This window comes from Vitis riparia, chromosome 5 (assembly GCF_004353265.1).
Source record: "Vitis riparia cultivar Riparia Gloire de Montpellier isolate 1030 chromosome 5, EGFV_Vit.rip_1.0, whole genome shotgun sequence".
Taxonomy (NCBI): Eukaryota; Viridiplantae; Streptophyta; class Magnoliopsida; order Vitales; family Vitaceae; genus Vitis; species Vitis riparia.
This window is the reverse complement of record NC_048435.1, coordinates 70,944-98,378: the sequence shown is the minus strand read 5'-3', so window position 1 is coordinate 98,378 and position 27,435 is coordinate 70,944. Positions and strand designations below refer to the sequence as shown.

Sequence of the window (27,435 nt, the reverse complement as noted above, 5' to 3'; positions counted from 1 at the left end):
AAAAGATGAGAAATTATAAGTGTTGGAGGGAAATAAAAGGAAGGGCATTTTTGTTTCAATCAACAAATTTTTTTTTTTGTTTTTTAATCGATGGGTTAGATTTGCAAATATTAGGGTTATTTTGACCCATTTAACCAAATAACCCTTTATTTTATTTATTTATTTTTTGTCTTTATAGGCAAATGAGAGTATATATATATATAGACTAATGTCAAAATATACAAGTAAGAAAACCAAAAAAAAAAAACCCAGTTATAGTAACTACAACCCTTCTCCAAAGAACATAGAACCATCTGACTGTCACCAAGAAGAAATCCTCCAGACCATATATGTAGATTAATAATAAGGGATTTCTTAAGAGCTTGGATAATATATTGCTCCCCTTCAAAAAATTTCCAATCTTGTTCCTTTCATATTGTTCATTAAAGGCAAAAAGGAGTTATTTTCCAAACTTTCCTTTCTTTTTTTACCCACAAAACTACCATCCAATCGGTTAACACATCCTTAACAGGAAAAAGGAAAACCCATGAGATGCCAAAAAAAGAGAGAAGAGAAGATGAAGTATCATAACTCTAAGATGGTCTACTAATTCATCTGCATCTCTGCACATACAAAAAAAAACCTATTCCCAGGTGAAAAACTTCACTTTGATAACCGTCCAAGATCCCCAGAGGGGGAAGTCACTTCACCCTGCACTTCCAATGCATTGGGGGAATTTCCTACTCTAATTCTACCAAACTCGTTAAGTTTTAGAATGAAATTCTGTCCAGCACTCCCCATCACAAAACTTGTGATTCTCAAAGTCATCTGGGCCCAAATAATTTGAAGTCAAAATATGAACAGAGCAAGCCCCATTAAAATGGATGACCATGCTTTGATTGAGGTTATAAAGATTACGGACTTGGGATTTACATTAAAAACAATTGAAATTTACAGTGGTGTCCCTACAAATTTCATGGATTGCGTTAATGATGTCTGCCTACCGAAGGGAACGTGCAGGGCAATGACCATGAATTTTAGGGCGATTGTTGGAAGAAGGCTAGCAAATATTACCTTAGAAGCAAAGGTGAGTGTGTTGATCCATGATTTCTCAAGGAAAAAGAAAAGCAAATCCGTTAGTCCTTCATCATCTCCTTTCTTCTCTCTTCTGAGCTAGTGACTACAGCTGGTTTGAAATCAAGTTTCCAAATTACAACAGAACTTTGACAACCCAACTTTAAAACTGGGTAAGACTCTCCTCAGGTACACATAAGCCACCAAATTGCTGGCATATTTGTCAGCCAAGCCAATTAAAGAAAACACTGGAAAGAAATTACTTAGAATTTTCTAAAGACGGCACCAACCAAAAGGACATAAGCATGACCACTAGAACCGCCTAATATCTTTAGGTGGCTTGAAATTTAGAGGATGAGTTTCTGGGGTGGCATTTTCATCTTCTTTCCACATTTTAATAGTCTTGTCTGCTTCACAAGTGACCAACCTCGAACCAGTTAAGTCATAGGATAGAGCATAGATGCCAGCTTCACTATCCAGTGAGCCTGAAACAAAAGTATAGATCAATATTTCATCATTTTCTCCTTTCTACAAACAGCAATAACCAAGAGCATTAGATACATACCAGGCTGTACAATTGTTTGGGCTTGCTGAAAATTGTGACCACTCTTCCAATCCCAGAACCACATACTCCCATTGTCGCCTTTAGTAACCCAAAAACACAGGTTTAGATATTTTTTTAAAGATGCTGTTTCAACTTTGTTTTATATGGAATACTAATTCAAAATGGCTTAATGCCATCAGCTTTCAGTAAATATAGACAAAAACTCCCAGCTAATAATCTCGAACGAAATTTATCAGAAAAAGTTTAATGTGTCACACCTGCTGTAGCCATCACACCTTCTTCATTGACAGCCATAGCATTTATGATGGTTTTCTGCTGGGACCTGCTCAAAAGAATACCAACCCTCTTATAAGATTAATAGCATCAAACTCAAACTCACAATAACAAATGAAGATAATCTATAAAATTGAAATAAAAAATAAAAAATAAAAAATAAAAAATGTCAGGGTCCTTGGACATCCCATGCAAATTGAATATGTTGGTTGTTCAACATAAACATTTGATAATCACAGAAGCATGGAAAAGAGTCGTTACTAAGATAAAAACGAAGTCATCAATTGAAATCCTAAAACACCCTATTTTCAAACTCCATGACTACCACATTTTATAATTTCTTCTATACCAAATATGGACCAGTATGACTAATCTATAACAAACTAAATTGGCTGCAATAAGTATTCCATCTTCCATACATGTACCTCAATTGTTGACAAGAACCCGGCTCTGTATTTATTTAACATCTCTCATTCCTCAGAATTATAAAAAAAAAAAAAAAAGTAATTCCTAAATTCTACTGCAGATTGCAAGAACTCAAACCTAAAACAACATGATAAAAGGAAAAATCAGAGAATAAGGTGATGAATTAATACTTCATTGCTAATAGGTATACTATGCTAACCACTTGATGAGCCATAAATTGCCTCCATATTTTTGTGCATGACTGTAGACTGATAAAAAATTTTAACCACTTATTGATAGCCACGTGTCATAAAAAAAATACACAATACACAAAAAATATACAATAATACATGTAACAAAATAAAATTGTCACTTGGCTATAATTCTATCAAATCAAATTGTGACACTTGTCACATGATCCCACACAAAAGGAAGACAAGTTACCTTCAAATTAAATAAGAAATAAGAATTTCGGTAATTAAAATATAATTATCACAATAAATAAAATAGGGAATTTAATAAGTGAAAAGGTACACATCAATTCTCATTAAAAATAAATTCAAAAGTATCCAAATATGTTTTGCTAGGTTTCCTAAATATTAATTTTTAATTAAAAATAATATTTTAAGAGTTAAAACTATCCAAATATGTTTTAAAATCTACCTAAATATTAACTTTAAAATGAATAAGGTTTTCCAAATACGTATGTCTTTAACCCCTATAAATAGAGGTCCTCCTTATTTTTCAAAATCACAAACACAAAAAGACTTCCGCACTTGAAAAGAGTTAGAGAAAGCTCGCTTTGAAGACTAATAAAGTTCTTAAAAGCCTTTCAAGATTCAAAGGAGTCTTCAATAAGAGATCAAGCATTCATGCCCTCAATGAACATGAGCTATGCCAAGGTCCAAGCCCGGCCCAATAGATGCCAAGGCTCAAACCGAGTCAATGCCCAAGTCTAGTTTCTTAATAGAAGAACTAGAGGACCAACTAAAAATTGTACCATATTCCTGAAATAATTTTTAATTTGGCCACAAGTTTTTTTCATGAAAAAATCGTGCATACAATGACTTTATTATATTCATCATCATCAACCTCTATAGATGCCAAATGGCATTCTTCCCCAAAGTTAAGGGAATCAAAATAAAAAATCCGTTATGTATAATTTTTTTTTTAAGTGGATTAAAGTGTACATAAGAGATTTTTCAATGTCTAAGGTGGACTTCATTAACTAACTGAGCTCTAAATAAGGACTTGCTTTTTGTTTCTCTCCTCTTTGCCAGTCTTTTGAAGCCTTTATATGCACCGTGTATCCTTTTGTGTACCCTCTTGTTAGGCACTGTTAATATAATTGTTGTTTGCCTATCTAAAAATATAAATTAAAATAAAAAATACTGACTTGATTACCCTCTAACATTCAAATGAAAATATTAATATATGATCTTCACAAACAGTGTGATACAGAATGGAGATACTACCATCAGGTAAAAACTGAAAACAATAGGCAAGGATTCAATAAATATATATGCTATAAAATATAGGTTCTTTACTCCTTGGTGAAGTTGTCTGATAGTCAAGAATTCAATATATTGGAAAACTTCTCAATGGAGGAGAACAAATTTGGATACACACATTGCTGTTCAGTCCAGTGAATATTCTAAATCATTATGCATATATTCAAATCACAAAAGAGCAATTGTATATCTAGTTTTGGTAATTGGAAATATACAAACATAGAGTTTGTTGGAAAACTCACAGCATGTTGTGCAAAAATTCTCCTTTCGGAAGATTGAATTTCTTTATGTTGTCAGCTGATGCAGATGCAAAAGTATGCCTGGAAAAAAGAAAAGAACAATGACATTAACTTTCAAGGATGAAAAAGGAAAACAAAACTTGAGATACAATGTCACAATCAACCCTAGCCCCGTTATTTCACACAATGAACAAATGACCATGTACAAGGGCATACTCTTTAGGATGCAGTGCCATTGCCCTCACAGATTTCTTATGGTGTGTGAGAGTTGCCATCGTCTTTCCTGCAAGACAGGAGCAATCATATGCCAAAAATGGAAGGACTGAAAAAAAACAACCTAACATAAACCAAATCAATCCCAAAAATAAAAATTACCATATCTAAGGTCCCAGAACTTAATGGTTGTGTCGTGGGAGCCAGTTACAACTTGTGGATCCTGGAAGCATACAGACCATGGTTAAGTTAAATCATAATAAAAGGGATTCTATGCTTACAATGTATGTTTGTGCATAAGCTACATAAGAGGAATAGAATCCTATAACATCCTACATTTTCCCCATATCATTTTAGAACCTAAGGTCCATGTTGGACATCAGTGCTTGTGGCAGTTTGCATTATTAAATAAATGATGCTCCTTTCTTTTTGATATTTCCATGTCAGACCTTAAGTCTGTATCCTTTTAGTGGGCAAAATTTTTTACTAACACTCAACAAGTTTCATGAATACCAAGGACAGTTTTTGTTTGGTGAGAAGTCGTAAGCCCAGCATACACAAGACCAAATTTTAGCAGAAAATTATAACACCATAAAATTCACAGGTTCCTAACTTATATCAATAAGTGATTACTACTCAAAAAGAACATATTATAAACAACAATTGTCATGTAGTTAACATCTTTAAGTAGTAATTATGTCTAAAATACCCAATTAATATGTTGTTGCCCTTGCAAGAGTTACTAACGATTTTTGTGAGGTTTGGAGTCATTTCAAGGTGTGATTTTGATGCATTGAGTGACAAAAGAGATTAATTGAATTGAAGATGAGCTCAAAAACCATATATTGCAAGTTCACATAATCATGTGAAAATTTCGCATGACTATGCGAATTGGACCAGAGGAGGAAATTTGTGTCGCAGTCCAAGAAGGATGTTTGAAGTGATTTCACATTAACATGCAGAATCATTAACATGCGAAATTCCGCATGTTAATGTGAAATCGTCCAGAAAGCTCCTTGCTGCTGCTGCTACTCAACTGAATTTCACACGACCATGCTAAATGATGATTTTGATGCTAAACTCTAGATTTGTGAATCCGGAAGGGTTCTAAAAGGCCAACAAGAGGTTGCCAAGTCTCCACTTGACCTTGGCCTATACATAGAAACCTAAATCTCTCATGTAAAAACTTTTTGAACACTTTTTATTGTAGAATTTTCTAGAAACTCTCTCAATAGAATTCTCTATTTTCTTTCATTTTCTCACTAGCCAAACATGCCTTGTGAGACCAAATCTCCAAGCATGAGTGGCTAAATCTCATTTTTCTCACAGGAAGGAAGATCTAGAAGCAAGATCTATGGTGAATTAGAGAAATGAGCTTTAATTGCCAAGGTAATTTGATCCAATTGATTGATGACTTGGATTTTGGGGATTTTTCTCTTCAAGTTGTCTTGAATTACTACTATAATGCAAACTAAGTAGATTCATTAAATTCTTAAAGCTAAATTTGATGAGATTGAATAGTCGTATTATATAAATCATTAGAAGATAATTAAAGATGAATTGAATATATGGTTTAAATTGATCTTTTGGATTAAATAACCTAATTTGAAGAGAAATTACATCTAGACTTAAGGCTAAATCGAAAATCGGTTTAGATGAGAATTTAGATTTTCAATCTAACTTAATGAAAAATAAATCTCAACATCTATTCATCATAGAGATTGTTTTCTAGAAAATTGTAACTCCGAGAATTTCTTTTCATTATTAATTTTATCTTGTTTTACATGTTATTGTTCTTCTCAATTTGAAATCATTGTTATTTTGATTGTTCATTATAAATTCTCAATTCAATTTCACTTTATCACAATTATTTTTTTTCCCCCATTCAAGCCTTAATTATCGGAAATAATCCATCCCAGTGGACGACACCTAAAACCGCTATACTATAGTAGTTTTTGCTAAAAACCTTTTTTGATCAGGCAAGAGTTACCTTAGCATAGTTGAATTAGGTTATAAATTTTGTTTTGATGCGATAAACAACGAAAAATCAATCAATCAATAAGGATATCAATAAACACTACAACAAGATAATATGGATTTAGTAGATATACACCACACACAGGATAAATAGGATAATAGAAGGAACAAAACATAAATTTCTGCCCAAGCAGGTTATAACCATCATATCTTCCCACTGCAGAAGGATCCACATACCGTAGGTCGGGTAAAAACTGAGCAAACTGTATTATCATGTCCAGACAGTGCATGAATTTGCATCTTGCTGCGGATATCCCAGACCTGATAAACAATGTTGCATTGACATGTGCATCATCTTTCCATTCCAAATTTCAACTAAATGCACCCTCTAACAAAGAGCTTGAAATACTGCATTAGCAACAATATTGCAAAAAACCATTTATATCCGTACTGATGAACTTCATACCCGGCAGACAGAATCACGTCCCCCAGTAAGCAAAATGTCAATAGTGGGATGAAGTGCCAAACAATAAACCCCACTCAGATGACCATGATAAGACCGAATAACCTGAACAAAGAAAAATATATAGTATATGAATTTAGTCACTTGTAGTATGGGATTCAGCGGTGAGTTTAAAAAAGGTTCTAACCTTATTCTGTTCAAGGTCCCAGCATTTAACTTGTTTGTCATCACCAGCTGAGAACATATATGTATGTTTGTTGCTAACAGCAAGGCCTGCAAAGTAAACACTGTATATGATTAGCCAGCAGAAATAAAGCCAATAGAAATTATGACAATAAACTAACCTCGTATTTGTTCAATGTGTCCTGTTAACGTGAGCTTTAGCCTTCCGCTTCCTACATCCCATATCTTGTCAACCAAAATTTAGGAAAAGAAACCCTCAGAAGCTGTTCCTAGAGAACGCAAAAATCCAAACCTTTTTGAAATATGATAGAACAGAGGAGATCTTATACTCCAATATCATGGTATTTGGTTGATAAAATCTCCCCAAAAAAATAATAACTCGGAATACAATCTGCCCAAATTACTGACGACGGAAAAATTGTGATCAAATTTTACAATGACTTTGATAGGATAGAGCACTTTACAAATTATCAGTCCAAATTTACCTTGCAATATTTTCTGATAAACATAACTACACTTCCCTGCGCATACACTCTCTCTCTCTCTCTCTCTCTCTCTCTCTCTCTCTCAAAGGTCACCTCTGAGAGACCACAATAACACAGAACTTATGTACACTACTAATCTGTGTATCTATTGCAGAACCACATGAGCAAATCACTTACAAGAATTATCTGCAGGGAAATAACATTAGTTTTCATATAGGTAAATAAAGTTTAATTCATTACCTTAATTGTGCGATCTGCAGAGCCAGTACAAAACCATGAATTACTTGGATCGAATGCAATAGATCTCACCCATCCTAAATGGCCACTAATGACCTACAGACAGGTTAAAGAATGTCAAAGAACACTTCATTTTTATTTTTTTTTTATCAGTAAGAAAAAATGTATATTGCAAAAGAGGCGCTAAAGAAGCGACTCAAATAGATACAGAGAAGAACAACTCACCCCCTTACAAAAGAACCCAAACCACTAAGAGAGCACAAAAAAACCCTCTTCCTTAACGCCTACACACCCATTCAATAAAATCTATTAAGGTCGAAGGTCCATCTTTTATCCACAATTTGGTTTCCGACCAAAGTAAATACACAAAAGAAATTTTCAGCTTTTGGATGGACAGCACACCATCCTCAAAAGCAATTGAATTCCTAGTCTTCCATATAACCCAAAACAAGCATAACGGCCCCAAAAGCCATGCCACCTTCCTCTTCTTGCCCACAAAGGAGCTCTCCAACCTATGAGAGTTTCCTTCACTGAACGCGGAAAAACCCAAGAAACTCCAAAGAAAGAAAGGAACAAAGTCCACACCTCCCTTGTTCTTTCGCAATGAAGGAGAAGGTGGTCAATCGACTCCTCACACTTTTGACAAAGAAAACACCTATTTTCCAAAACCCAACCCCTCTTTTGCAACTAATCCAGAGTCAAAACTTTACCCCACGAAGCCTCCCACACAAAGAAGCTAATCTTGGGCTGAGCACATGACCTCCAAATAATCTTTGAAGGGAACAAAGCTGAAGAAGCCAGCTGCATTGCCTTATACAAGGACTTTACCGAAAAAACCCCGTCCTTTGATTTCACCCAACTCACTCTGTCCTCTTCATCCACCCTCACCATCTTCCCTTCCAAATAACAAAGTAACCTTCCCACTTCTTCCACCTCTCAATCATTAAACGGCTTATTGAAAGTAGGAGTCCAACTTCCCCTCCTATCCCCCTCGGCTGTCCAAACTTCATTTACCCAAGCCTCTTTTGACGTTTCTAATGCAAAAAGTGAAGGGAAAGCCTCACTTAAGGGGCTGGTACCACACCACTTATCTTTCCAAAACCTCACATTCTTACCATCCCCTACCTCAAAGCCAAAAAAAGGGGTTACAAGTTGTCCCACCTTATTTATAGCTTTGTACAAACCAACTCCGTAAGCCTCCCTTATCTCACAAGATCTCCATCCTCCAATTTCCTCCCCGTACTTCCTTCTGATCACCTGATTCCAAAGGGCCTTTTTTTCGTTAGCAAAGCGCCAAGACCATTTGCCCAAGAGAGCCTTATTGAACAAACCAAGGCTCTTAACCCCCAAGCCTCCTTTACTTTTGTCTTCACACACAATCGGCCACCTTACTAAGTGAGGTTTTTGCTCAAGAGAGCCACCTCCCCACAGAAAATCCCTTTGTATTTTTTCCAACCTCATCCTAACCACCCTAGGTAAATGGAAGATGGACATAAAATAGATCGGAAGATTGGACAGAGTACTCCGAATTAAAGTAATCCTTCCTCCTTTTGAGATGTATTGACGCTTCCACATAGTCAATCTCTTTCTGAATCTTTCCTCTATTCCATCCCATACACCAATAGATTTGAAAGGGGCACCTAAAGGCATTCCTAAATAGGTGGATGGCAAATTTCCCACTTTATATCCATATTCATCCGCCAACTCTCCCACATTTTCAACTCTACCAACTGGGATCAATTCACTTTTTTCCATATTCACTTTTAACCCCGACAAAGCCTCAAACCACATTAACAACCAGCACAAGTGAGTCAACTGATCCTCTTTAGCTTCACAAAACACCAACGTGTCATCAACAAATAATAAATGTGTAATCTGGACCCCTTCACCCCTTCTTCCCCACACAATACAAGGCGTCGAAAAACCTCCAACAAGTGCTCTTTTCATCAAACAGCTGAAAGCCTCCATCACTATTACGAATAGATAAGGCAAAAGGGGGTCTCCTTGCCTTAAGCCCTTTGAGCCTTGGAAAAAAACCGTTGGACTGCCATTCACCAAGACCGAAAAACTGACAGTGGATAAACACCATTTTATCCAACTACACCACTTTCCTCCAAATCCCACTTTCACCAACACCGCTAAAAGAAATGACCAATCCACATGATCATAGGCTTTCTCGATATCTAATTTGCATAAAATTGCCCCATTATTACTTTTTAGAATTTAATCTATTCCCTCATTTGCGATCAGAACTGTGTCCATAATCTGCCGCCCCTCCACAAAAGCATTTTGAGACAAAGATATCACTTTGGCTAACACTCTTTTTAACCTGTTAGCCAACACCTTAGCCAATCATTTGTAAAGCCCTCCCACCAAATTTATTGGCCTAAAGTCCTTCAAGTCCTCAGCCCCCCCTTTCTTAGGAATCAAAACTAAGAAAGTTGCATTCAAGCTTCTTACAAATCTCCCCGTCTCATGAAACTGTCTAAACAAATTCATAACTTCCTCCTTCACAAAGTCCCACGCAAACTGCCAAAAGGCCATTGAGAAGCCATCCGGCCCTGGTACTTTTTCTCCACAACAGTATTCCAACGCCTCAAAAACCTTCTCCTCTGAAAAGGGCTTCTCCAACCTCTCCACATCCCCCGCTTCCAGCCTTTCAAAAATTAACCCGTCTATACTAGGCTTCCATTCGCCTGGATCTGTCAACAACTCTTGAAAATTTTTGCTAATCTCCTCTTTGATTTCACTTTCCTCAGTTAAATACCTCTCATTCACCTTTATTCTATTCAGCTAATTCCTCCTTCTGTGAGCATTTGCCATTTTATGAAAAAAACTTGGTGTTTCTATCCCCCTCTTTCAGCCAGATTTCCCTAGACTTTTGCCTCCATGAGATTTCTTCCAATAAAACCCACTTCTTATATAACTCCCTTGCCTCCTTCCTAGTCTCTTCTTCTTCCATTAACAGAGATCGACCCCTCTTTTCCTTGTCCCAATAATCTATTAAAATCCACGCTTTCTGCTTCTCGCAGTCAATCTGTCCAAACACCTCTTTATTCCAGCTTCTTAACAAAGGTTTTAAAGCCTTCAATTTCTCAGTCAAGATGAAACTAGCTGATCCGCTCACTTGAATCCCCTCCCACCACTTTTTAGCACCTCTTTAAAGCCCTCACTTTTCAGCCACATATTCTCAAATCTAAAAGGCGTGGGTCCTTTCCTCATTCCTCCCCCATCCAGAAGAACCGGGGTATGATCAGAAACCGGCCTAGCCAAAACAGTTTGGACCACCCCCTGGAAATGAGATTCCCACTCCTCAGAAATAAGGAATCGATCAATTCTTGACTTTGATCGATTATTGAGACCTCCACACCACGTGAAACTCCCTCCTTGAAGAGGCAAGTCCCTTAAATCTAGCTCCTCGACCACCTCTGAAAATATCCTCATCTCGTGGGACAATCGACCCCCTCTGCTCCTCTCAGAGGGGAATCTGATCATGTTGAAATCTCTTGCTACGCACCAAGGTTCATTCCATATCCCTCTAATTGGCCCCAACTCACTACAAAGTTCTTCTCTCTCGACTTTCACTGTGGGCCCATAAACTCCTGAGAAACACCAACAAAAACCATCCTCACAGTTCTTAAAACGGCAAGAAACAGTAAATTTGCCCACCTCCATCTCCTCTAATTGCAGTATCCTATTATCCCAAAACACCAAAACCCCCCCAACCACCCCCCTGGAATTTAAAACCCCCCACTCCAAGCATCTTCCAACCCCGAGGCTTTTGACCAAACCATTCGACATCTCCTGGATTTTTGTTTCCTGGAGACGCACTAAGTCAGCCTTCTGTGATTTAATCACCTCCTTTATTAATTTTCTCTTTTCCCTATCGTTTGCCCCCCTTACATTCCACGACAGGATTCTTAACTTCATCTAACAGCCTCTTGATGGCCCCGATCCCCTTCTATTCCACCATGATTCATTTACCACTCTAGTTTCTTTAACTCCCGGTCAAATTTTGATAGTCTATGGCCTTTCCTCTTTCTTCCGGTGACCCTCTCAGAAACATCCCTTCTTTCCCTTATTCTGTTGAGGAGTTGCAATATTTCTCTTTCAAAGCCCTCCGCATGCATTCCCAAGCACTGACAAAATCTTGCCAGACAACTATACCCCCAAGAATCCTCGTCATCATCTTCTTTCTCAGCCCTGTCGTCCCTCCCCTCTTCCACCAAAAAAGAAATACCCACTCCCATCTGATCGTCCCTTTCTTCCACCGAACACACTCTCAACGGAGTAAAGTTTAACCTCCCTTCACTTTCCTTCACCACAGTGTCGATTTCACACCTTTCTTCCATTGCCATCACAGCCCCCCCCCCCCCCCCCCCGAGAAAATAGATGAAGAAGAGACTCATCCCCCCCACAAGCAAACCGTAGAAGGCTTAAGAGTGGAATACCTGGCATTTTCCTCCATCAACGACTCGTCCGCACAGGAAGCCCTTCCATTCTCACTTCTCTCCACTGCAACAACCATCTCGCCAGGGAGGAGTTGCTCTTCGAACCAGTTTACTAAGAGCGGCCAACCGAAAGAAGCCCTAGCTTCTTTTAAACGACTTTCCTTTGTGGGCCTAAAAGAATGGCAAGCCCACAAAGCTTCACTTGGTTGTTCCTCTGAAAGACCCATACTGGGCCTGCACTCCACCCCATCTGGCCCAAAACGAGGAGGGCTTGAATGGCCTTCACTGTAGGCCCACCCCGACCCTCCGCTGGACTGCCCCTTTTCCCAGCAGTCCCGCGGCCCACTTAGCTTCTTCCTCACTTTTAAAGCCCAATCCAGATGGACTTGAGAGACTTCAACCGTGGACTTACACTGCTCAGGCCTAATAACCCCTTCACTTAAGCCCACCTCTCCTTTCCCTTTACCACCATACTTCTTCCCCAAAGCTGATAAAGTTTCAGCTGTACCAACCGTCTCGTCTCCATCAAGCTTTTCTTCCCCTCCATCTTTTCTGACTGAATCTGCCCCCTCAACCTCTGCGACACGCCACATTTCCTTTCCTTTGCTACTACTACTCTCCCCACATGAGCCCACTTCCCTTTCTTCCGTTGCCTTCTCCTTCTCTCCCCCCTTCATCTTCTTCATCGGCACCACCTTAGATAACCATGGCAGCCTTTCCCACCACAGTTGTAATGCATAACAGTATTCATCAACCACTAAATGCATAGTTCCCGAAAAAAAGTTCCCCCTATTCTTCACCAAAGTTCTGGCCCACTAGAGCTGAGAGCAGTTCTTTGTTTCTCCATCCGTCTCAACAAAGCCTCCACAATAGTCTCCTATTCTCTTAAAAATTTCCTCACTCTAGCAATGAAACAGGAGTCCCACCACTCTTACCCAAACATCCTTTGTTTGGCTTCCTGCCTTTAAGCAGCCTGCCTCCACGCTCCATCTCTCTAAATGCAACACTTTGTCCTTAAATTTACGCGCCCCCTCTTTAGTGTTCTCTCTGTTTCTTTCTCATCTTCGAACTCCAGCATCATGAGAGGTCCTCCCATACTCGGCACTCTCAATCCTTTTCTTAAGTTCCAAACGTGTTCCCCCCATTTTCTAAACGTCTGCAACTCCGGCTCCCCCACTGACCCGGTACCCCAACTACCAACAAGGCACCTGCCCAGTCCCTTCTCCCTATTCCTTAATCCTCTCCCTCCTACTTGAAGCCATAAAGCATCTCCTTGCTTTCCAGCCGGCTCCTTGGTCACATCCACAAAAAGCTTCTTCTCCCCCACCTCCTTCTTTTCATTGCAGCTTTCTACCTTATTTTCAGTTAACACCCCTTTCGATTTTGCCTCACCTCGTAGGGCTTCTTTCACCTTTACTTCCTTTTGCATTACTACCCCTAAATCCCGTAGTTTCTCAGCAAACAAAGCCCACCCTCCTCTAAACAAAACCTCTTAGACTCCACATCAATAACTGAACAGAGAATATATCTCCCTGCCCCATTTTCGCGTCTTTCCACTTTAAACTTTCTACCCTCTTCCTCCCACACTTTTGCTAACCTTCCTTTCCTTTCCTCCCTGCAGCATTCTTCAAGACCTTCTAGAAAATTTCTCAAACTTGTCACCCCAAATCTGATCCAGGAGGATAAACCTCTACTTCTTTCCACAATGGTACCTCGTATCTTCCCTCTGACTTCCTCTACTGAAACCTCAAACGTCTTCGACTCGATCGCAAACCACCTCTTTCCCCCTCTCATCTCATCACTCTATAGGTGGGAGACGGAGAGAGAGGAACGGCAGAGAGCGGAGACGCGAGCTCGTGGTGGCGACTGGGATTTAGAGGAAGGGGAAGAGAAGAGGCTTATGCTACAGCAGGTAGGAGAAGTGAGGTTAATAGCAGTAAGCATGCCTCCATCTGTCAAAGAACAGTTCATGTTGGCAAGAAAGTCAAAAAATGCAGAAACTACAAGGAATGTAGTCCCCAATATAGCCAACAGATGATTTCATCAATGATGAAGGAGGGATTAATATGATGGCTGAGGAAAAGAGATAACTCAACAAGTGGAGGTAGATGAATTGTAAGCATTTCAAGCGAACTGGTAAAAGTTTGCATGTGTACTTTAATTGAAAATCATGACACAAATGACTCGGTTTTAAACAAAGTCAATGACCCAAGGACAGGGCTAGGAAGAGCAAAAGGCTTCAGCACTCACAATCTTGCCACATGGCAACTGATAGAAAATTAAACACCATGAAGGAGCAGAGAATAAAAAATGTTGCAAACAATTACCACATAATGTGATAAAACAAGGAAAACATCTTATTATTGTTATTACAAAAAGGAAAACCAAATTTAACTCAAATGACAAAATAAACAACACAATACTTCCAACCCAGTCACCAATAAAAAACTCTTACCCTGTAATTTCTCCATGGAGGATGCCATACAGGACGTGGCCATTTGCTTGGGATTCTTTCCATGATAGCTGAAGTTGATAGGTTCCTAGAAAACAGAGAGCTTTTAAGCCAAAACCTACAATTTTTTCAAAGATTTCAACTGGAGAATAAATGTAAAATGATGGAAAATATGCAGAATATATATCAGAACCTAAAATGTTCCAGTGAGTGAACACAATTGTCTAATGGGATCTCAAAGAGAACTTTAAGGGCACCTTGAAAGCATAGTTTACAAACTAATAAGTTGAATGTGAATAACCCACATGGGATTATGAATGCATAAAAATGATAAAAATATAGCAAAATTCCATATTATAGTATGCCATCAGTCAGTCCTGTACGTGTCATATGAAATCAAATCAATGTAGGACTGAAAAATATTGAAATATTAGAGCAAGACGTGTTTCTACTTCAAAAACAATTTAATTTTTTAACTGTATCAAACTTCCTTTTTTCTAGCCCTGCATTGATCCAAGCAGCCGTTTAAAAATTCTAAAACAATAACATAAACTTATTGCATGTTTAATCTCAGTCATTACACAAGAAGTAAATTAATAAACATAAGTATTTGCCTGAATAGAAGAAGATAATTGACGTAACTCAAAGGGGCCAAAGGAAATAAGGAAAGAAAACATCAAGAACCTTTCAGATGGCCCAGAAGAGGAAACAACTGCAGTGCTTTTACCCAGATGACCGACATCATTTCTGGAAAAAAAATAATAATAATATCCATGAGCACCAATGCAGTCCAATAGCAAAGGTTTCCCGCATACATGAAATGACACACAAAAAATTAGAAAACAAGTATCCATGAGCTCCAATGCAGTCCAATAGCAAAGGTTCCCCCCATACATGAAATGACACAAAAAATTAGAAAACAATGGTCTTTATGCCTCTGGAATATGAGATTAGTCCTTAATCAATATCAACCTTCCGGCATTCAGATTTTGAGTGCCCCATATACAATTAAGGTAACAATGAATCTCTTCTTGGTCAAAGTTTAGGGGTATTCCAGGAAATCCATCTCTAAACCCACCCCTATGCACTGGCGGAGCCAGCATATTCCCAGCGGAGGCAAGTACTGCCCCCCCACCCCCTTCAAAAACCAAATTCACTTAATAACTAAGCCAAATTTACGTCTTTGTATCATATTGCCCCCCTTGAAACAAAATTTTTCTATTTTGCAAACCTCAACCTTACATTTCTGGCTCCACCAGTGACCCTATGGCAAGTGTAGGGGATTTTAATATCAGTGATAAGAGCAAAATAAGAGATGCCAGGAAGGGAATGTAACAAATAAGAAAGAAGCAGAACTGTGGTTGAAAAACCCCCTAAAACAGCTGCCACGAAAATGAATATACATACAATCCCTTTTGTTGCACTGATGGACCGACAACTAAAGCATTTTGAGTTCCCCCTGTCTGTGGATCCTTAGAATTTTCAGTACCTGCATAACCAAAAAAGGGAATCCCAAGGAAAAAAAATAAGAAACCAGAGAAATATGTTTTTAGGCACACTACAAGGCAAATATATATCAGTCCAAAACCAATTTCATCCCTAAAATAGATGCCTTTTACCCCACTGCGTCGCTAGTTTGGACAATCACTCTTCCATAGCCAATTACAGAGAAAATCCTAAGCCAATAATCAAGATATAACTCAGTTGTATATATAATTGATCCTGTAACCTGTCCAACAGCCTCTATTTCCAAACCCAAAAGCAACAAGATTTTGGCTCCATCAAAAGAAGCAATGCTTCTCCAATGCTAAACTGTCATCAGCCTGCAAGACATTATGGTTCAATTTGCCCAAACTACCACCAAAAGTTTCAACCACCTCAAGTTGAAAGCAATAGAACCTACTTAAGAATCAACATCAGTGTTTTTCACTTGTTAACACTTTAAAATGGAACTAGGGCAAATTTTATGTTTCTGTCTGATACTTAACAAGAATTTCTAGCATTAAATATATTGATAATACAATTGTACATATGAAAGAATTCCTGTATGATTCAAAGCCATTAGTCATAGTATTAGAAGCCTAGAAAGGAAAAAACAAGATACCGGGAAGAGCAAGGGCATTAGAAGGAGCTGAGGCTTGATTATTGCCATCTGGTTGGGTAGAATTGGCTTGATTAGGGTTCGTAGCACTTTTGATGCCTCCATATTCTAGCTGAATCTGTAAATTGAATTGCATTTCCAATCAAAATGATAAAAACACAATTGCTTCATGAATTAGAGCCCTAAACAATAACACTATCAATATTTTGACATAGGCAAATACACATCGAGAGAAACTAAAGGTTCAAATGAACACTGTTTATGCCAGTTTTCATCTTCAACAAAAATTTCAATAATATAAATTTTTATCAAAGAAAACAAAATCACGAGAACCGATCAAATCATCAACCTTAACACTGCTTTAAAAATAAAAATAAATAAATAAATAAAAGAAATATTCACCACCTTATGGCTCAGCCGTATCTTCTTACTGCACCATAAAAAATAAATAAATAAATAAAAAGCTTCAATTACGTCGAAGCATAAGGCACAACACGAAAAGAGATAAATTAGGGTTTTTAAGAGAACAAACGAGAAGAAAAGAAAGAGAGACCTTTCGGGATCGGGAGGAGCAAAGTGACCATGGATTGGAGAGAAAAGATCGAGAGCTCGCTTTAGGGATTTGAAACTGAGCTTCTTCAGAGACTGTGGCTCCACTGGCTCCATCTCTACCGTCGGACCTGGCATCGTCTTCTTTCCACCGCCACCAGAGCAGACTTACACACACGGTGACACACCTACGCGCCCATGTATCGAGTCCGAAGAAGCTACCCTGAATAAATAAAAATTTTATTTTTATGTCAAGAAAAATTATTTTCTCGTCTTCGTTTTTACGATGAAAATATAAAAATAAAAAATAAAATTCTATTAATTAGAAACTTATACATGTATAAATTACTTTATTAATCTTAATTAAAAACTTATATATTAATAAATTATTTAAAAACGTATAAGGTTATTTTGACAATAAAATAAAATAAACTAATTTTTTACATAAATCTCTTTCACTATTTCTATAATTTACATTTAGATTTTTAAAAAAATATATTACATTTATAATAAAAATAATGAGACCCTTTTTATCAAAAAGATTAAATATATATATATATATATATATATATATATATATATAAAAGGTTTGGATTTCTAAATTTAGATTTTTAATTTTTTTTAAATTAAATAATCATTAATTTTATTGGGAAATGACTCATTAGAATACTTTTATCTATATTTATTTTATTTATCTTTATATTATTTGTCTACGTTTTATAACTATTTTATCTCAAACAATTCATTATTTTCATTTGAATTATTTATGTGGATCAAATTTTATTTATTACAAGTTTCACAAAAGTAATTTTTTTATTAAGGATATTCGATTAGTTAATAACTAAGGTGGTGTTTGTTTTTTTACTTAATTCTAAAATAGAACATTAATACTTAATAGTGTTAAATATTAAGTTGTTTATCTTTATAGTATTTTATTTCTATTAAGTATTAAAACAGTAAAGAAAACTAATATGCAATTATATTTAAACTTCAATAATACAATTTTTTTTTTCCTTAAGGGGCCCTTACAATATTTCTAGAGTTTGTTCATAGATGTTTTATGTTGGGAATTTGGTTAAGGTTTTTTGTAGTAAGATTCTATTATAAATTTTTTATTTTTATGGGATATTAGCTAAGGTTTTTAACTTTTTTTTTATCTTGTTTTTAGTTGATGTTGAATTGGGCTTTAATCATCTCACAATGAAAAACCAATTGGTATTTAGTGAGAGTAAATCAAACTTTTTTTTATAAAATTCAACATCATACCTTTTGAGAACCATTATTTTGGTAAATTATTATAGGGCTTAAGAGTGTTATTGTTGCACCCCAACAGTTGAGATATTTTACAATTATTTTTAATTGGGGTTTTTTGATGTTTTCTTTTGGAATTTTAGTTGAAGCTTTTTGTGGTGAGATTTTAGCTTTTTTAAAAAATAAAATAAATTTTGTTTAAACTCCTAAAATGTGAAAATGAGTTTTGCAATCTCACATTTTATTTTAGATAAGATACAATATTTAATTTCAAATGAACATTTTCATTAAAAACTTGATCTTAATTAAGTTTTTTTAGGCAAAATGAAAACTTTAACCCCGATTAAGTTATTTCTAAATAAATTTTAACAATGACATAGTTAAAGTCATTATAATTAAATTCTTTGTAACTCAAATGAGAACTTAATCTTAATTAAATTATTTATAAATAAAACTTATAGTTCAAATATGTCGAAGAACTTAACCTTAATTAAGATTTTTATTAACCAAACTTAATTCAATACCATTCCAATGAACATCCTTAGTGAGAAATTAACATTTGTTAAATTTGTATTAAATAAAGTTGAATCCAAATAAATATATTGAAATGGAAACAAGAATGAGTTGCTTGAGATATAAAAGAGAAGACAAAAAAGTAAAATGGATGCAAAATATTTTAAAAAATAAAAAATTGCAGAGATAAATGTGATATAGGATGGAATCAATAAATTAAATGAGAATATGATAATTTTAAAAACAGACAAAACAAAGAAGGTTAAAATTGTTCAAACTGAGTTATTTCTTAGTAAAATTACCCATATCCAAATAACCTTACATACAAATTATTTACCTTATATTTTAAATCAATAAAATGAGTTTGAAGTAGAATAAAATATTATTTTATTAAATTTAAATCAATATTTTATTTTTTCTCTCTTTTTTCTCCACATTTTCTTTTAAAAAAATTCAAAAACCAAACTTTCAAAAAGTATTAAAAAAAGGGAAAATGGTAATGAAAAATATTTAAAAAAAAGGAGGAATTAACATTAAGCAAAAAAGGGAAAAAAAAAAAACCAAATTACCAATTTAATTAGGAAAAAAACACATTTCTCACCAATTTAATTTTTTTCTTCAAAATTTTCATTAGCAGGCTAATAAAAAAACAGTTTTACTAAGTCCTAAATATAAATTACCATTCTAGATTATTATAAAAAAAAAAATCGAATTTCCGCCAAAATAAACCAAAAAAAGGTTTGTATAATATACCGTTCCCATATAAAATAATTGAAATATATTTTAGGCGAGCTATAAGCCTATAACTACTCAAAACTCTTGAATAAAATAATTAAAATAATAATAATAATATATTTTATGCCACCTAAAATAATTAAAATAACAGGAGTCGTGATAGCGCCAACAACTCAGTATTTAAGTCTAAAACTTTTAACTTTCAATTCCCCTTTTATTTTCATTTAATTATAAAAAAACCAAAAAAATTCTAATTTTATTTTTTCTTATCATTTAGTTATAAAAAAAAAACCAAAAATCCTAATTTAATTACAGGGTGGATAGTAAATTAATAATAGAGTCTGTCCCGAGTTTAAGAGTTCAAGAGTGTCCCTTCTCTCAAAGGTGCACTCTGCATTCCCCATCTCACGCTTTTACGCTTCGCACGAATTTAATAAATTCGATCTTTACACCCCAATTCTATGCTGCAAGCAATTATTATTAAAACCAAAAAGAAAAAACCCTTCATAACTCCAAACCCTGTCATCAGCAGAGAAAAGAGAATATCACAATTCCAGATGATTAACATTTGACTTGCACAACCATCTTTGAGGTGGGAAGATGGGGAATCGCATATATTTCATACCTTTGTAACATTAAACTGTAATGCAATGCTGTGGAAGGCAAACAGATAAAAAGTCCGTAGCAAATAGTTAAATCTCCAAATTGAGTGATCACTGTTAATTGATATGGGTAATAATGAGTATAAGTGTCCAGTAGCTCGTGCCCCATACTACCATCCACATTTTTATTTTCCTACTCTAACTTTCCCCAATTGCTTATGCAATAACATACTGCCAAAACCCTGACATAAAACTCATCATCTTCTCAAAGAATTGAAGCATGCCTACCAACTATAACATACATGAATTCCTTTAAGTGTTGGGGCAACTGCATTAAAAACAAAAAAAAAACATGCGTGTCAACGGCATTTGTGTAAGCTCAATGAGGTCCTTCCTTCAATCTTTGTGTGCAGGGGTGTCCATATCAAGGAACTTTGCATACCGATCAGCCTTTATCCCGCTTTTGTGATCATAGTACTCGACAACTGCAGCCCCAGCCAATGCAGCCAGGGTAAGTGCCTGTGCGTGCAGCCTATAATAAGAGTAAGCTAATAAGTTCATGTATTTTTTTATAAAATTCATTGTTCACTCCATAATCGAGGAGAATAAAAGGGCGGCATTAAACATTGTTATAAAACTCTTAAAAAGATAGGGCTTCATGCATTTTTTTCCCTGACAAAGAAATTCCCAAAACTCAAGCAGATGAAGTGACTACTGAATGTTGCATAGTATGTAAAGAACCAGGAGGGGAATCAATGGCAGTAAGAAGATGAAGTGAGATGGACTCCTGACCGGAAGAAATAAGATCAATCAGAACAACACTGACAATGTAATGATGAGATTGATGGTTTCAGCAAAAGAAAGGGTCACCTGACAATTTATACCCTTTTCCAGTACTTGACCAGAAAAACAAAACCTAGAGTTGAGTGAATCAGCTCAGCACATATTAAAACCAAACACACACGCTCATCAGAAACTTCTTAATGAATATAGTGAATGGAATGTTTATAAGAATTAAATGAATTAGGTCTAACATGAGCATGGAAAACCTGCCACAAGTATCCCCAGCATTTTTTTAATCAAACCTGCCCACTGGAGAACAAAGTTAAAAGGCAAAGCATAAAAATAATGATCTGTCTATGGCTTAAAATTAACAGCTGGTTTGGACAAACTTCCTGCTTTTCTTCTCCATAGGGTTCACTTGCTTGAAAAGCTCTTGCATACAGGATAACTGATCATTAGTTCCCGAAGTCATTTGGAGATTATAAATATCTATTTGGGTTCCCATAGCATATATATCACACAATTACCATCTTTTCTTGATACAATATGACAGCAAGTTAATCCAGGTTACTTGACATTATGCTTCATGCCACATTTTGGTTGTGTGGCATGGAAAAAACCAAAAGTCTCCTTTGCTGCCTTCGCTACTTTAATATTTGAAACTGCAAATCCACTTGATTAGCCACAATCTCTGTCCAAACTTGTTTTTGATTTCCCAATACTAAGTGGGTGTTTGGTTATAAATTGAATGACTTAAGTTATTAAGCATATCAAATATGTTTAGTAAAATAACTTAATCTTTCAACTTAAAAGTTAAAAATGAATTTTAGTAAATTAACTTAATAACTTAATATGACTAAATAACTTAAACATGATTTAACTCAAAGTCATCTTAGGTTATTAAACATCAAGTATTAAGTTTTATCAAATGCCACCTAAGCCTCGATCTAGTTTGTCATTGGAATTGTGCATCTTCAGAATCACAAGGCTTTGAAATATAAACATGAATACTTATTATAGACAGTGTTTCCAGTATATAAGCCCAGGTTTTGGCTCCATTCATGTTGGGTTCTAACTCATTGGTATCTACTAAGTCCTATTGCAGGTGGTAGATTGGTTGTGACGATACCAACTATGTGCCTAGTGGTGACCTTACACAGGCATCTATTTGGAGAAGAAGAGAAGTAAAGGTGCTTTTGTTGTTGGGGAGTGGTATCTCCAGGAAAGAAATAAATATTCATATCTGGATAACACTGCACCCCAAATTTTATCTCTATAAATAATAATAAAGTTTATCACAAAATTCTGGAACCAAATCAGGGAAGAACTCTCTTAACAATCACATCATCGATTCTATTGGCTCTTTTATGGATAAGATCACATCTAATCTCCATTTGGATGTCGAAAGTAGCAGGAAGAGGAAAGAAGAATAGGAAGCAACCTCAAGTTCCCTCTTTCCCTTAATCATGGAAATAAGAAGGAACACAAAACAAAGAGAAATGATTTAAAAACTTATACCATTTTTAAATACAAATTCTTCATTAGGAATACATCGAAGAAGGGCAGGAGAAAAAAAAAAAAATCAAGCCTAAACCTTTATTTTATTTTATTTTACTTTCCTTCCCACCATTTTCCGTCGTTTTCCATGATCCAAAGCGAACCTTAAAACCATCAAGGTAGACATGTTAGCATTGAAGGTTGGCACCATTATAGATACTATTTCCAATCTTATTTATCTTCAAACGATGACAACATGAAAATGTTGGGATTTTATTTCTCCTGCATCTTCGGTAATAAACCGAAGACGTGATTCGGAATGTGGTCCACATCATTCCATCAATTTAGGAACGAGGATTCATGCTCCAAACCACGTTCACATCACTACCCCATGTTCTGTGCACGTTCCAGGTAGACTCAGTGATGGAGAGAGTCTTTTAAAACGAGGCAGAACACTAACGGGAGGGTACCCTAAGCCTGCAATCTCTTTTCAGTTTTCAAAAACACCATCTAAGTGGAGATTGTGAAGGTTTAGAAGCACCTGAAACCCGAAAATAGCAAAACCCATTTTAACATGTAGAATGGCAATGGCGGGAGGTATGTTTTCCAATCAGTTCATAATTCCGTTTATGATCTAATTGCTATTTAATGTTTTTTTTTTATAGCATGTTTAGATATAAAGACTACAGAAAAGCCCTCAACCAATGATTCTGAAAATTAGACAATCTGGCTAATACCAAGCCAAATACATTTATGAATCACAAATCCTCATCTGGGTTCTCATAAATTTTCTTCTTTCCTCAACAGAGCAACCCAAAAAAGCATTACCCATTTTCTTCTCCACAAATCAATTGATAAATTTTTAAATCACATAGAACCTAAACAGCACAGCACGACCATGATTTAAGAATAATAATAATAATAAATTCTGAGTACCTGGCATGAATGATCTTAACGCTGGTTTTCATGTTGGGTTGAGACCAATTGTAGGCGATCGAACCCGCTATGCCGCTCAGCCACAAACACCCTTCAACATTTCAAAATTTAAATAAAAAACATCACAACCAAAACAAAACCCTAAAAAAATAAAATAATAATAACGATGATAATAATAATGAAAATTTTGGAATAAGAAAGTGAGATGAAAAGATGAGATCTGAAACAAGCTTACCAACAGAGCGAAGCTTGTGCTCCACGATCCATTTTCTGGTAGATGCCAGGGTGTTCGTTTCAGCCATTTTTCTCTTCCCTTCCGTTTTTTTCTCCTTCCTTGTATGTGGTTACGAGCCGAGGGTCTTTTAACCTTTTTTGTGACCGGACGCATAAAAATTTGAATTTTACACGCCTTCTGCTTTTGACGCCAGCCGCGTTCCAAACGTGGCACGTGGTTCGCATGAAGACCTAGCGTGCTTGAATTTGATACGGCTGTTTGTCCAAAAGCAAATGAAGCCAGGATTTTTTCTTTTTCTTTTTTTAAAACAATAGTACAGTTCTAAAAAACATTTTTAAATATAATTTTTTAAGAGAAAACTTTAAATTATAGTTTTTAAAAATAATTTCAACATGAGAAGTAACTTCCTAGATTTTGAATTATTTTTTAATATAATTTTTTTAGAGTCTAAATTGCCTAGGATTTTTAATTTTTAATCTTGTTGTGCTTTCTTGATGAAGTGTGGTGACGTATTTATTATATAATAATTCTCTTATATTTAAATTATATATATATATATATATATATATATATATATATATATATATATATATATATATATATATATATATATATATTACGAATATTAAATAAATAAAAAAATAAAAAGATTTTTCTCTTGATAGTAAAAGTTGAATAATTTATTTCTTTTCACAACTTTTTTGTGATAGTCGGGTCACAAGTCTCCATTTGTGATTAATTTAGAGAGGCTTTTATATATTTTTTCAAAGATGTTTGTTGGTGGCGAAATTCCTCCGCTACAGTGATCGTCAACAACAGTGAAATCTCGGTTAACACAGAATAGCAATTCCTCCTTCTCCCTGCAAAAAGGTATCCGAACGGGATGTCCGGATTCACCCTCCAATGATTTTGTCAGCCATGGATCAAGAGATCAAGTTATCAGGTTGTTTCTTGAGAGAGTTAACCTTCTTTTCCTCAGGGATAGCCAACTTACCTCCTCCTTGCATGAAGCTTCTTTTATATAGTGTCAGAAAGTATGACACTGCTTGGCTAGTGGGACCCATTGTCATGATTGTGGCCCATAGGTAAAGCAATCATGACATTTCTGGTGTCAGAAGACGGTTGTCAGGAAGGGATTTAGGCGGTGGACGTCGCCGTATTTTATGACTTCTTGAATATCGGGAGTGTGTCAGGAAACTTTGAGAAGATTTGGGAATGTCTTGTCGAATGTATCTTGCATTGATGATGAGTGACAGTTCAGTGGACTTGGTCGTCAGTGTTGTCAGAGTTATCTTCTTGATATGTGGGCAGAAGTGGATCCGGTGAATATGTGAATATTCAACAAGCTATGCTGTCCGGGTGTGCTGTCACTAAAGTAACCGGACATGTCTATCCGAGGAAGTTGAATCGTCTTCCCTTTCCCATCCGGTGGAAGGTGCCGGATGAGATATATTTGGAGAAGGTGGACCGTTGTCCAGATCCGGATATGAGATATCCGGATAGAGTGGAATGTCACCCGGGTATAATGGCGACTGTGAGACATCCTTGGTGGAATGAACGATGATTCCTCCGTCCGGGTGGAACCAGCAGTGCTACGCGTCGCAGGGGGATCGTCCGCGTGGCCAAAAGGGAGAGAGACGCGTGGCACTTTTTAGTGGGGATCCCACAATGCCCCCTTTTATACCATCTGTCTGGCTTCGTCAGAAAAGGCGGGATAAAAATGTTACCTTTATATCATTTCTCTTTTATTTGGACGATGATGACACGTGGCGCTTTCTCGTTTGTGGAAGCTGATGAGGCGCGCTGACTTTTGAAAATTGTGCCAAACGGTATGTTGCTTCAGAACTTGGTGCCATTATGTTTCCTACCGTTTGGGGGGAGTTTTTCGAGGCGTCGCTTTCATAAATAGGGGCCCAGGACCATCTGTCGATACTTTTCATTCCCTTTCCAGACTCTTGAGTGCTCCCAGAAATCCTTTAGAGCAAGCTCGAAGACGTGATAACTGGTTTTCCAACTTTTCCAGAAATCCTTGCAAGGTTTGTTATTCCACTCTTCTCTTCTCTTTCACTTTGTTGTTTGCGATGTTGCTTGTTTGTCCTTTTGTTGGGATAGATTGGGTTGGTAGAAGCTGTTGGTATATGTTGGTTTTTGTTGGGGTTTGAGGTTTTGAAGAAGTCTGTGTTGCGCTGGAGGTTGACAAAGGGTTTCCAATGTATTTTGAGGGTTATTCGTAGGTTTCTTTGAATGTGATGTTGCTGAGAAAATGGCTTTTCTGGTGGGATTGAGTGGTGTCTTCGAGTTAGGGTCCATGGGTTTAGGGTTTTTGCAACGCGACACGCTTGGAATGCGCTCTGATTGTGGTTTTTCTTGTAATGCAGGTTTCACGTAATCCACGATGTCTTCAAAGAAGGGAAAAGTGGCAACTGGTGCAGCCAAGCAAAGCAGTTCAAGTGGGCGACCTAACCCTACTGACCTTCTAAACGAGAAGGAGTTTCGAGATTGTTTTAGTATTCCAAATGAAGTATCCATCCGTTTGTTAGAGGGCGATGCCGTGTCGACTGTCAAATCGGGGGATAATTCCATTTGCTTCTCTAAGGAGCAGTTTAACGCGGGTCTTCGCTTTCCGCTTCCTTCCCTCTTCAAGCAGTTTCTTCACTATACACAGATTCCACCGGCTAGGATCCATCCCAATATTATCCGGGTGTTGATGGGTTGCAACATCTTGGATATGTTGTTTAACCTGGATTTGTCCTTGTTGGAGGTACTGTTTGTTTACTCCATCAAGAAGGGAAAAAACGACATCTACAGTTTTTTCACCAGTTCTCCATCACTTCAGCTGGTGACTGGCCTTCCTGATTCGACTAAGGGGGGCGCTACAGGACATGTGATTGTTGCGGGTGCATGAACGGGTTCGTCAGTGCATCCGGACAAGCAATTCTCTCCCAATCGATCGTTGAAGCACCCAAGTAAGAATAAGTTGTCTCTTGCTCTTTTGTAATTGCAAGTTAAATTTGCTTCGTAAGATGATTGATTGGTTTTATTTTCTTGGGTGCAGGCAAGGAAAGGAGGGGGAAGCTGGTGGAGTGGGTAGAAAAAGCCTCATTCAGCCGTTTGAACAAAATGTTTGAGATTACGACGAATGAGAGAAATTGGGAAACACTTCTCTCCGCGCAGAATCTGTGTTCAGTTACCCGGGAGCCTCAGCCGTATGTACTCAATATCCTCCCCAGGCGGTTTCCCAAAGAGGTGGTGACTGGAGAACATTTCTTTCTCAAAGATCTTCCTTTCTACGTGGAAGCGCGCGAGGCGGACGCCCAGGCTCGTCAGGCACTTCTTAGCGACCGGGAGGAAAGGAGGCAGGAAGGAACTCTACGAAAGGCTCCCGACAGTAAACGCCCTGCGTCCTCTTCTCCTGCTGGTGCCCCAGTAAAAAAGAAGAAGAAGAAGACGCTGGATAAGGGGAAAGAAATAAAGGTGCCAACTCCTCCGAAGGAGTTTGTACCACCCCCTATAGGTTATGAAAAGGAAGTAGAAATAAGAGAGCCAGAAAATCCCTTCCGGCTTTCCGTTACAAGTGGCCTCGGTCATCTTGCGGGCTTGAACCTTTCGGGGCCTTCAATGGCAGCGGATGTTCGGATTGTGCTTCTGGCTGAGGAAGCGGCCTCCGTGTGTCAGCCTGGTTCTCCTCATCCGGATGAGGATGCAACTGGGGCCTCTTGTGGTGAA

At 36.9% G+C, this 27,435-nt stretch overlaps 2 protein-coding genes across 2 annotated transcripts; both read right to left on the bottom strand.

The window, feature by feature from the left end:
• Positions 1 to 878: 878 nt before the first annotated feature.
• Positions 879 to 17,365, bottom strand: LOC117914320 (protein pleiotropic regulatory locus 1-like). The gene is made up of 17 exons (XM_034829605.1): positions 17,162 to 17,365; positions 17,014 to 17,038; positions 16,612 to 16,726; positions 15,915 to 15,996; positions 15,192 to 15,254; positions 14,511 to 14,595; positions 7,608 to 7,700; positions 7,044 to 7,107; positions 6,887 to 6,972; positions 6,703 to 6,804; positions 6,474 to 6,557; positions 4,422 to 4,482; positions 4,263 to 4,329; positions 4,050 to 4,127; positions 1,876 to 1,940; positions 1,619 to 1,696; positions 879 to 1,538 (listed from the first exon to the last, which is right to left on the bottom strand). Exons 1-17 carry the CDS (start codon positions 17,293 to 17,295, stop codon positions 1,366 to 1,368), a joined length of 1,455 nt encoding a protein of 484 aa, XP_034685496.1. The 5' UTR covers positions 17,296 to 17,365; the 3' UTR covers positions 879 to 1,365.
• Positions 17,366 to 20,343: 2,978 nt separating this feature from the next.
• Positions 20,344 to 23,827, bottom strand: LOC117915441. The gene is made up of 3 exons (XM_034831033.1): positions 23,710 to 23,827; positions 23,475 to 23,565; positions 20,344 to 20,790 (listed from the first exon to the last, which is right to left on the bottom strand). The coding sequence occupies exons 1-3, from the start codon at positions 23,774 to 23,776 to the stop codon at positions 20,655 to 20,657; spliced, it is 294 nt and encodes a 97-aa protein (XP_034686924.1). The 5' UTR covers positions 23,777 to 23,827; the 3' UTR covers positions 20,344 to 20,654.
• Between the last annotated feature and the right edge of the window lie 3,608 nt (positions 23,828 to 27,435).

Coding starts and splice junctions, on each gene's coding strand:
- LOC117915441 (XM_034831033.1), bottom strand. CDS start 23,776: ATGGCTGAAACGAACACCCTGGCATCTACCAGAAAATGGATCGTGGAG. Junction 23,566..23,709: donor GCACAAGCTTCGCTCTGTTG/GTAAGCTTGTTT, acceptor GAAATGTTGAAG/GGTGTTTGTGGCTGAGCGGC. Junction 20,791..23,474: donor GTTAAGATCATTCATGCCAG/GTACTCAGAATT, acceptor CTCTTATTATAG/GCTGCACGCACAGGCACTTA.
- LOC117914320 (XM_034829605.1), bottom strand. CDS start 17,295: ATGCCAGGTCCGACGGTAGAGATGGAGCCAGTGGAGCCACAGTCTCTG. Junction 15,255..15,914: donor TCAGTGCAACAAAAGGGATT/GTATGTATATTC, acceptor TTTTTTTTCCAG/AAATGATGTCGGTCATCTGG. Junction 6,558..6,702: donor GACGTGATTCTGTCTGCCGG/GTATGAAGTTCA, acceptor ATTGTTTATCAG/GTCTGGGATATCCGCAGCAA.